The sequence below is a fragment of the Hordeum vulgare genome, chromosome 1H, assembly GCF_904849725.1.
Source record: "Hordeum vulgare subsp. vulgare chromosome 1H, MorexV3_pseudomolecules_assembly, whole genome shotgun sequence".
Taxonomy (NCBI): domain Eukaryota; kingdom Viridiplantae; phylum Streptophyta; class Magnoliopsida; order Poales; family Poaceae; genus Hordeum; species Hordeum vulgare.
Genome location: NC_058518.1, coordinates 436,786,685 through 436,798,306, shown reverse-complemented (window position 1 = coordinate 436,798,306; position 11,622 = coordinate 436,786,685). Strand labels below are relative to the sequence as shown.

At 43.8% G+C, this 11,622-nt stretch overlaps 1 protein-coding gene across 2 annotated transcripts; it reads right to left on the bottom strand.

Annotated features, from left to right (window-relative positions):
* Positions 1–4,189: 4,189 nt before the first annotated feature.
* Positions 4,190–8,511, bottom strand: LOC123443216 (NAC domain-containing protein 78-like). 2 transcript variants are annotated; one of them, XM_045119527.1, is made up of 6 exons: positions 8,392–8,511; positions 6,440–7,249; positions 6,017–6,294; positions 5,220–5,573; positions 4,611–5,132; positions 4,190–4,441 (listed from the first exon to the last, which is right to left on the bottom strand). In XM_045119527.1, exons 2-5 carry the CDS (start codon positions 6,594–6,596, stop codon positions 4,626–4,628), a joined length of 1,296 nt encoding a protein of 431 aa, XP_044975462.1. In that variant the 5' UTR covers positions 6,597–7,249; positions 8,392–8,511; the 3' UTR covers positions 4,190–4,441; positions 4,611–4,625. The 2 variants fall into 2 exon arrangements, with proteins under 2 accessions (XP_044975462.1, XP_044975456.1); XM_045119521.1 differs by having other exon boundaries at positions 4,190–5,132.
* Positions 8,512–11,622: the final 3,111 nt, after the last annotated feature.

Below are 11,622 nucleotides of genomic sequence, written 5' to 3'. Positions count from 1 at the left end.
TTTGTCTGTCTTGATTACTATGTTGTCTACGATATACTTGGTAGGTAAATTCACCAATACACATGGTGGAAGAAAGTTGCTTCTGTTTAGCATTTAAGTTGCTTCATCTAGAGCCAAAGTTGCCCAAAAAAATTGTCGAAACATATCCAGATAGGATCTAGTTTTGAAGAGCTCGTCGCGAGAAACCTAACAATGAAAACAGATCGTCGTTCTGACACTCGTTTAAAAGTTATAGTTCTTTTTAAATGAGACGGGCTAAAGTGGGATGACGTCACCACATGCATGCACACAATCAGTGTATCTCACTTCCACCACTACACCGCGCGCCCGACCTCCCTTCTGTCTCCGTCGCGATCAGCGCAATCACACGGCTGAGACACGTGCGCTCGGTTCCACCAAAAAGTGCAGCTACATTTTTAAGTATTTGGGTAGAAATATTATTCCAAACCAAATTTTTACACACACTTTTAACTTTTGTCAATGTTGTTCACGTAAAAAAATTTATTTTCCTAATTATTTTCGATTTTCCTGTTTATCGAGCTCAATGAGCTTGGGAGCAAAAACTATATATTCATTATAGACACAACTTTGAACTAACTTTCTAAATTAATATAAATTGACTCACTTATTTTGGGAATAACAAACTCAAGTTCTCAGCTAGTAACAAGTAGAGAGTGGTCAAAGCAGAACACGTCGGTTGGGGAAAATAATATATCCCTACTATTAAAGTACGGAGTGCTCCTGCCCGTACGTTGCGGCTTTTTTATATAAAAAAAAACTTTGTTTCTGATAAATCAAACCACAATCATTTTATTAGTTTAAAACGTTTCCTTTTAATATAAAACCCCCTGGCAATCACCACCGGGCACCAGTGCCGCTTAATTTAATTGGTTCACCACAGTCCATACGCGGCTCGTGTTGGGGAATCCATTGCCGGCAACAATGGCTTTCGGCAAGGAGGCGAAGGAGCTCTTGCGGGGGCTTGTCCCCGGCGAGGCGAGGCCAACGTGGCGGCGCACGGACATATACCGAGGTAGCCAGAGCCTGATAAAGCATCTATAGGCCAGCTGCTCCCGCGTGCATCCAGCGACGGGGCACATGGATCGAGGCAGAGATCCATGGCGGGCAGAGTGATGCGATTCCAAATGGACGGCAGCTTCGTGGCTGAGCAGTCAACGAATCCGGCGGCGAGGCGGACAAATCGATGAAGAGGCAGCCGGAGGCGGCGAGCTCCAAGGCCGCGGGGTGCTGCGGTTCCATGGCGGTGCATCCGGCTGCTCCGGCGTGGATCTGACATGGGGCACACGGATCTATGGAGATGTGGCCGGAGGCGGCGAGCTCCACGGGAGGGAGGGTGCTGCGGTTCCATGGCGACTCCCTTCCATGGACTATAATAAACCAAAATTATAAGACAAAGAAGGGAAAAGCCGAGGGAAAGAACGAGAGAACAAGATGGACAACAGCTAGCTAGCCATCTTGAGAGACGGATCGGGTCTCAGGCGACCTCCTCTCTAGCCACGGTTGTAAGAGGTAGGGAGGCAACGTTAGGGAGAGAAGGGAAATTTGCAAAGTGAGAAAGGAGATAGAATGTGAATGAAGGCCCATGTACTAAGAGATAAGATAGAGCGTGAGATAACATTGATTAAAAAAGTAGACATGGTGTTCCGTAATGCGTAGGACTACACATGTTGCGAGATATTTTTGTTCTTAGCTTGGATATGGCTTCTTTTTATTTAGGTTGGATTTTGCTCTGTTTGTTCCCCTCATAATTAGGACATGAAAACTGAAACACTAGATGAAAAATATAGATAGACGAAAAATAATAGTCTCACGTGCAACAAATATACATTACCTCAAGGCATTGTTGATCCCGGTTCATAAACGTGCAAAATAAATAATCGACGTCAAAACACATATGTTTATATGTCATGGCAATAGAGTCTTTAATTGCTCTCAATGGAACCAGTTTGATAATTATTTGACGATAGTTGTGTCATTTTAAAAATAGGTTACGAAGGATTTCACTATTAGCGCACACGATAAAAATAGACATGCCACACCGGACGAAGTATACCACATTTTCATTGCGTGATGTCAGTAAATAAGAAAAGGCGGATGCTAGGGATCGATCGGATGATTTGAGTCAATTTTAAGCCACCCCCGACGGATAGAACCATCCGCAAGCGTCCGATTTGTTCTCCCTAGCAACACATTCCAGCACGCAAGACTGGAGCTCCCCCGTGGCACCCGACGCTTGTGGCATGGTTCATACCCATCACAGCATCACGGCCTCCATGGCAATGTCGGGCAACTGCGGTGACGCCCATGGTAGCATCAACTCAGCCATGGCAGCAACTCGTCGGCAGCGGCAACGTAGGACCGTCACCGGGCCATGGCAGCAACTCGTCGACATCTTGTCGCCTCTCATGCTGCAGGGAAGATCCGCCATCGTCGTGGAAGAAACACCGTCGTAGCATTATGTGTTGCAACGTAGCTCTGTTGCCGGGCCATGGCAGCAGCTTGCCGGCAGCTAGTCACCTCTCCTGCTGCAACGCAGCTGCGCCGCCAGACCATGGGCCCATGGCAGTAGCTCGTCGGCAGCTAGTGCTTCTCCTGTTGCAACGCAACTCTATCGTCGGCGTGGCAGCAGTGCCATTGTATCATCGCATGCTACAAGGCAGCTTCACCCATCATGGCAGGAGCTCATGACTCTCCTGCTGCAACGCAGCTCCACCGGCGGCCATAACGGTCACAGCTCGTCGTCTCTCCTGCTGCAACGTAGCTTCGCCTGCGGCAATGACAACAGCTCGCCGCCACTCCTGCTGCAGCGTAGCTCCACCCGCGGCAATGGTAGTAGCTCGTCGCCTCTTCCGACGCAACGCAATAGCGTCGTCGGCGTGGCAGCAGCGCCATTGTAGCGTCACGTCATGCAACGCGGGTCCGCCGGGCCATGGCATCAGCGTTCTCCTGTCCTAGCCTGCAGCAGCGCGGGGTCGACGAGGACTCGGGTTGCAGCATCGTTGCCTCATCTCCAGCAGACCACCCACCGAGAGAAGATTAGGGTAGCTGAGTGTGGAGCGCAGCCATGGCAGAGACAGTAGTAGTAGTGTGAAAGGTGTGGGACCAAAAGGTGGCTTGCAGCGCGTGGAGTGCAGGTGGTGGGCAGCGGCACGACGCGGGAGGTGGAGAAACGAGATGTAGACGAGCTTCGCTAGGGGCGGCAGCATCAGTGATGGAAAAAGTGAAAGTAAGTTGTGCGAGGACGAAGGAGACGAGGAACACATGGATGAGCTAGAAAGAGATAAAACGATTGATGGCCCCACGTGAACGTGCGTTACAGGGGACTTACAAGACGAGAAAATCAATCGGACGAAAAACAACGTTTCCCATAAGAAGGATACTTTTATTATCAGTACAGTAATCTAAACATATGGTTGTTCATCCGATTAGATGAATACGATTTATGTCCAGTGTTTCAAACTAGGGCGAAGAAAACCCTATTGTTAATTGATCTATTATTTTTTGCCATCAGCAAACATATCCTCTAACTAGCCAACCTAATTTATAACTATTAATTGTCTCTCTCATTGCAACGCATGGCCACGAGGTGCAAACCAGCATTGGAAGATTACCTCTCAAGCTCTTTGCAAAAAGCCTACATTGAAGAGCACAACACTTCTTTGCAAAAAGTCTACATTGAAGAGCACAACACTTCATATTCACGAAGCCCTAGATTTTTTTTGGGTCAAGCTGGATTTGAACCAACGTAGACATGGTCAACGAATTTAAAGTCTGGTTCTTTCCAACAATACACTTCCGTACCATAATACTTATTGTTGAAGAGCCAACAATAGAACATGAACTGTACAACAATACTTATTGGTGCTTCAACAGGGTTAGCCACCCTTCAAAAATTGAATTGTTTTTTTACTAGATAGCCTAGTATCAAAAATTTAACATTATTTGAACTACAAAACTAAGAGTTAAGGTCTTTTTCTTCACACCGTTAACAGTGAGCCCCTCCTTCATTTTCTCCCAAAATTCGCCAAGCCATTCACTTTCAGTCAGACCGTATATAGTACAAATGCAAATCGGGAGAAAAGAGGGGAAAGAAAGGTTGAAACAACGAGACAGGAGTATATACAGAAAACAATAGAAGAAACGCATCAACAAAACACACTGGACACGATTAATATAATAATAATAGTAATGAAGATGGTTCAAAAGTATTGCTTTGACAGAATATATAGATAAAAGATGGACTTAAGCTACGAAGTTGTCATCAAGTTATTACAGAAAGATCTACGGTGGACGGCAGCATATCCATCCAGATAAGACATCTTCCAAACCAGCAGAAAACAGTTTCTCCGCAGAAAAGCAGTAAGCTCGGTCGCTTGTCCAGTATTGTGGTCGTGATTGAGACACAACCAAGTTCCGGCTTCTTCAAAAGAGCAGCAGCGATGCCATGATGCAAACACCATTGTTGGGCCATTTACAGCACGGACCAACATCAAAGGTCCATCAATAGTCGCATCAGACAATGATTGGACAACCAAACCAGAAACAGCAGCAACTTCCAAGAGCAATGACCAAAGATAACAGACTTATACCTCAAAAGTTGCTGTCTAAGAGAATGGGTCTTTCATGGTTGGGTTCAAGCAATTGGAGTTTGCAGGCTTATTGGAAACAGAAGGCATGTCATCAAAAGTGCTAGGCATTGGTGGAAGCGATCCACTTGCTTCAAAAGTTGATTGAGTAGCACCATCACCGTAGTGACTGCCATTAGTTGATTGATCCAATGGGTACTGCAAAAACTGATTGTTTGGCACAGACAAATCATAGGAGAAGGTTCCACCAGTCAAATCATAGGAGAAGGTTTCACCAGAAAAATCATAAGAGAAGGTTTCCCCAGGAGCAAACAGATCATCCAGCTCTATATAATCATCATCCATAGCAAATCCAGAGTTTGATTGCTGGAAATCATTTTCAGTAACACCCACGTCGCCAGCAGGGAAGTTTACATTACACATATCCCCTGACTGGGCAAGTCCTGCTAATTGATCATAGAGCTCAGCAGTATTCATCTCAAAAGCTTGAGCCTCAAGCTCAGACATTGGAGGGAGACCAGAATTCTGCAACAAAAGATGTAAAAGGTATTAGTAGTGAATTTTACTTGGGCAGAAGCATACAGTAGGTTGAGTAAGAAATCAGCAAGTCACCTCAGGCAAAGCTATGTCATGGTTGGGAGAATCATTCAAAAACAATGCCAGTTCTTCCAACCAAATTCCATCAATTTCAGGAGGCGCATTATTGTCCTCATTAGAACAGATATTAACATGTTCAGAAAATTGAACAGACTGCTGAGGCACGAATGGTTCCTGAATAACTGCAGTAGCCAAGGCAGAACTTTCGACTTGTGGATCCTCTACACCGGACGAGGGTGCAAAAGAGAAGATAGAACTTCCAACATCCAAATTCTCCCATTCATTTTCATCAAAAGGAGCCCCATATTGCTCACCAATCCTTGGGCCAAGCCCACTCTTTTTAAATATCTTGCAGAGCACATAAGCATCCTGAAACAAAATAAGGATAAATATGTTTAAATAAACTTGCAGAGAATTTGAAAGAAATACTAGAATGGGCAACTTCCAAACTAAATAAGCAACTAATCCAAGCACAATTTCAGCGACAAGAAGAAGGGCATGCCTCAAAACAGCCTCTAGTATGATACAGTAGAATATTTCCAATACAGTAATTAAGAGTGGGCTTGGCCGAAGGATTGGTGAGCAAAGTGAAGCTCAAGATAAACATGATTACTTAAATCAGCACTGCTTGACATCCAAATAAACATACAAATCACATCAAATCACCCAGTGAGAAAGGGAGCAATCGCATTAAGACGCACAAGAAAGAGTGGGATACATTTATGACGTTTTAACCACAGGTATTAATTGACACTGAAACACTTTACTCACAGTCCAGCAAACATATAAACATTAGATAGAGTTAACAGTACCTTTGAGAAACCAGCAGCATCCAAAGTTTCATCTTCCATTTTGTATTCATACATCACCCAATCTGTCCTGTTGCCTTTGGGGGCTTTGCCTTCATGAAAAATCAATGTCTTCTTCAACCCAACAATGCGAGAGTTCAGCTCAATTGTTCTGTCTTTTCCACTTGTTTTCCAATAACCATTTGGTGTGGCACGGTTCGTCCTAGACCCTTTAGGATATTTTTTGTCACGGGGGCAAAAGAAGAACCACTCAAGATCTTTGCTCTGGAGACAGGATTTATCTGCATGGAAACATACAAGGTCTCAACAAAGGTAAGAACTAAATTCAATCTAAGTGAGAGAGCATTAGGATAATTTTCAATTAATTTCAAGCTCATTTGGGTGTAATTATATTACATAAAAAATCAAACAATAGAAGAAATTTACCAGGAAGGTCCCAAGGAGCAAATTTGTACAGCTCAACCTCTGAGATAGCTTCAACAAAAAGTTTCTTCCCCATAATCTTCCTTTTCAAGTAGTAAGAAACAAGCTCAACATCTGTTGGATGGAAACGAAAGCCAGGTGGCAGGCAAGTTTGAGCCATCACTGCAGTGGGTGTCTTGTGCTCAGTATCAACAGAAGAACACAAGAGGTGAAACACAACCAGAATTGCTTCACCAGATTATGCAATTAACAATACCAGTAAATCAGGAAAATATCAAGTTTGGCCAGAAAGTTGAATGCTTCGGTCCTCAAAAGACAGAATTCAAGGCCACAGGTCAACCAAACTTAAGGAGAGAGGAGCTCTCAAGAGAGCAAACAAGAACCAGAGAAGAGAGCTTCAGAATATTGCAGTGTGAGCAGAGTAGGAGAGCTCACGTTATGACAACTATTCTGAAGGGAGGATCAATCAAAGGATTGATGAGATTAGACCAGAGGAGAGAATGGTCCAACCGAAAGCTTGAGGAGACGCAACTGATGGGAAACCAGGCTTGGCAAGACTCAAGGAAAGCAGTAAACCAAGGACTCAAGCGACAAATGTTTCTGAACTGAGATGAGAGAAGTTTGAGTCTTGCCAATTAAACCAACTACCACTGATTCACATGATAGGAAGTATTCGCACAAAACTCCAGATGTTCCACTTGTATCAAGTGAAATCTCGGAATTTTATGCAATATATGAACCAGAAGTAGCACGAGAGGAAATAAGGGGATCCCTCGCTGACTTCAAAAGACATGAGTGACTCAGATCAAAAACCTGCATGAGATTAGAAATCATCATCAGACGGGAAAAACTAAACAGCAAATAAATATACAGAATACATATGATCCATGTTTTATCCAGATCAAGGAGGTATCTTCCCATCCAAATTAATAAAGTCCCAGGAAGCAAAAAAAGATTGCATATATGGGAAGTGAATTTTACATTGTACGCAACTGACAGTGAAATAGCACATTAACAAGGTCAAAATAACCTACCACATGGTTTTGGGGAGAAAATACCGAAATAGAAAGAATTTTAGCATATTTCATAGGCTTGGATGTAAGTCATGAAAAAACAACAGGATCTTTCTGCAAAAAGAAAACTACGAAAAGGATCATACAGGACCTAACTGAGCGCTGCACATTGATAACCAAATATCAAACTATTATGTGCACCAAATATATTTTCACCAAGATCACATACACAAAACATTGACCTTATCCCAAACCACATTAGTGCAACAGAAATAAAAATGTATTATATAACAAGCACAGTAGCATGTAGATGCATCTACCCTACGATCTAATAAGAACTTACAGGCTCTGTCCCTACGATCTAATCAGAACTTACAGGCTCTGTGGAGCAAATGACTTGAATTAATGATACTTCATAGGAACAGATGATATTGGTAATCAAACAAAAGGAGTCTTTTCCCACGAACGAAAATACTACCGAGAAATTTCCTAGGATGTATTGTGATCCGTTCTAGGCCACTGGGTCTAACGGTCTAACAGAATCCACAATCCATCACAAAACACTCAAAAGGAATCGAACCGAACCTAGATAAAAGCTGAGCAATCTAATGCCCGACCAATTCTCAAACTTTGACTAAGCTCCTGCAATATCCAATCGCATGACCCCAAATCTACGCGTAGATCGATCGGTCGCAAACCCTAACCGGCCTGACACCTGGACCGGCGGAGGGCCAGACCGATCCGTCCGGCGGATTCCGCAACCCGCCGCGGAATCCGATGGATCGGACGCGGATGAACCAAATCGACCATCGGATCGACGCGAACGACGACCCACGACCCCCGGCCGCGCGCCAATCGGGCCCGATCTAAGCCAGGATTTCGGAGGAACAGACGCAATCGAACGAGCGAAGGGGTCGGAGGGAGATCGGGAGGGGCGCTTACGGGGAAGAACCGGGGAAGCCAGCAGGACGATGGGGGAGGCCGAGGAGGAGGGGGTGGGCGCCGCCGTCTGGTCAATGGGGGGAGGAGAGGAGGTGAGGTTTCGGGGGAAGCAATCTCGCGTCGCTGGGGTGCGGGGCTCTTTTATATCGGCGGGGGTGGCGCGGTGCTGGGCCGGGTCACTGACTGCCAGGGCCCGCCGGTCCGTTTCCGCTGTGTGGTTTTTTAACACCCCCCTCGCCGCGTCGTGCGCTTCGCGGAAACTTCCGCTGCACGCGACGATTGGCAAGTTTTTCCACACGGGGCCGGGGCCCAGGGTCCAAAGTCCAGCCCGGACATTTGACCCGCCCCCTCCATTGGCTCTGGGTTTTGTTTTAAGGGAAAGGGTGAGAATTTTGGGGCTGCGGGGGTTAAATGGGTAATCTTTCTCCGTGATTCGGTGGTTACGATGCGATCTCTGTTCTTTGGTTTCTACGGGTGTCGCGGAGCCGCACGTCGCTGATGAGTGGGGTGGAGCCAAGACGCTCGGGACGTGCCGGGTGTGAAACTCTTTTTCTTTTTTGAGAATACCGGGTATGAAACGTTGGGTCCTTGGACAGTCAGCAGTGTTACAGTAAACGAGAGAGAAGCGATTGGAATGTGTTAGAAATTAATTAGTACATTAATTAGCCAAAGGATGTGTCCAACCCCGAACAGTTGTGTCTCCTCTCTCTCTATTGCCAACAGGCACCTGTTCTGGAGGGATGACTCCGAACAGACACCTCTTATTCGCACCTCTTCCAGACGTATATATACTAGTAAATTGCCCGTGCGTTGCAACGGAAAAAAAATCTTTACTCTTAGCGATATGTCCATGTTATCGCTTTGCCTATCTGCCATGGCCACACTGTTTATGTATTCACGTTAAACGTGATCAATCCCAAAGCGATGAGGCTTAATTGCACGCAGAATAAATCATTAATAACTCCTTCTATATCCTTAACAAGCTTTCTTTATACTGTTTTTCAATTTAATTTACTTTGCCTTTCAGCGATACTTTGAAATGCCTTTGAAACCCTGGAGGTTAAACTTGCAGTAATCACGTATTGCAAATCTGTCACAAAGTACACATTGCGTTGAACTTCCGTCTTATGACCAATTACATATTCAAAATGTGATTTCTCGTCCTTGAACACTCAAATTTGTTCTCAAATCATGCTAACAACACATGATTGTTGATGATTTATGCTACATTACAGAAACAAAATATGTTCTCTCAAAAATATCAATATTTCAAACATTTGGAAGGAAAAGTATGTATGTGACATATGACAAAATTTAGAGGGTTCTTGTGCTTATATCGCTATGTATAGTCATGACTCATGCACAGACACTCAAATATACAAACTGATCCATCCTGAAAGTGCATTCCCATGTTTATCAATATACAAAAGAAGTAGTGAACATGCACACATACCACATAATGCAATGGCTATGCTCTAGATCCGTTCGGTAATATCCGGACAAATACAAAGAATAAAACAAAGTAGTACGTATAATCATATTTTGGGGCCTCATATAAGCACCAAACACACCTTTATATTATTTTTCTAGCAAGTTCATAGCTTGATGCCAGCAAGCACAATCTCCTAACAACCACTGCGCAAACAAGAAGACACCCATTTGAAAACTCAACATGAGTCAAATTACAAAGCGAAAGATATTGTAGTATCATTCTCATAATGTCACGGGGAACTTACCAGAGTCTGCTTGCCAATTCTCATAATGTCACACCACATGACTTCTTCCTGATGGTCAAGGTCTAAACTTCAGCATCCTGTGCCACAAACTCTAGTTTCATATTACAAGTTAAGGAGAAGTCAAGTTTGAGAAAACACGGATTTATAGAGCCTCTTTGATTCAAAGGGATTTTATATGGGAAAATGATGTAGATTGATCATGCATGAAGCAAACGAGATTCTATAAAATGGCAGAATGCCATAGATTAGCATGCCTCTGCACGTCCCAATAAATTTCATACACAAGCAGAATAAGCAGGCACATGCAGTGCCTAAGTTCAAAATTTATTTGTGAAGAGATACAGAAATATAAAGTAAGATGAGGAGTACTTACGTATCCTCCCCTCTCGTTACTTCACTAAAAGGCACATCCATTTTCATAAGCTACTAAATTCCAGGACATTTAGGAGCTCATACTTTCTGTTAGAACATATAAATACATTCTGCTTAGGATCAGAATAAAAAAAAATTGTGTTAAACAAATGGTTGCACGCACCTAGCGATTTATATGTAGTGCACTCTAACAATATTGCCATACTCTCTCCCCTTGTCCTCTGTCCTCTACACACAACATGGTATGCCAAGCAGCTAAAAAAGCATGGCAAGAAGGATCAAACAAGAGGATGGGGAGGTCAGCATTACATAGAGCATCTTGCCGACATTACCGACCTTGGCAGGCGACTCTTGCAACTGTATGGTGCCACCACTCAGAAATATTGTCCGTGACTAATTGAACGCCGAGTCTCCCTCCTGATAACGCGGCATGGAAACTACAACACACTGAGAATGTCTATCAGTCCATTGCTCTTACTTTTGCTGATATGAACATTGCTAGAAATCACTCGAAAATATTCAACTAAACACTGAATACCAAATTATTTTATTACTCAGAATATCAAGTAAATCTATATATGCTGGAAAAAAATTGTGTGTTATATTTTTTACAGTTTTCTGCAATTGTTGAATATAACCTTGCTATTTGGACGCGTAGACCACCCTGTCGTATCTGAAGTATCTCAAGAGCCCCACGAGTAGATGACGGATGCAGCTGATAGTGCATCGACCTGTTATGAGTTATGAGAGACTGAAGCTCTGCTTCGTGGACTGGGAACAACGTCAAGTGAACCACAAATAGCAACTTATTTTGGCTCTCGTCTGTAGCTTGCTTGCTTATCTACATCTAAAATGAAAGGCATAGAATGTCAGCTCCTGTATATGCCGACACGGTAACTTAAGTTAACCTGATTACTATTATGGGTAAAACAAATGCGCAAAATAGAAAACCGACCGCCTTCTTTGAGCCAAACTTGATAATGGCACACATGGCAAGGTGTCAGCTAGGTTACCATAGATTTTTGTTCTGCCCCGTGGTCATGTAGTAAAACCAGATCAAACATGCCAAACATATCACTTTTCTGTTGGTGTTATCATGCGCTATCAACATCATAATTGCTAC

What these genes read in the sequence shown, in the direction of transcription:
- LOC123443216 (XM_045119521.1), bottom strand. Translation starts at nt 6,596, where the DNA reads ATGGCTCAAACTTGCCTGCCACCTGGCTTTCGTTTCCATCCAACAGAT. An exon ending in ATGCTGCTGGTTTCTCAAAG is followed by an intron (nt 5,574 to 6,016) that starts GTACTGTTAACT and finishes ATTTTGTTTCAG; the next exon opens with GATGCTTATGTGCTCTGCAA. An exon ending in ATGACATAGCTTTGCCTGAG is followed by an intron (nt 5,133 to 5,219) that starts GTGACTTGCTGA and finishes CTTTTGTTGCAG; the next exon opens with AATTCTGGTCTCCCTCCAAT.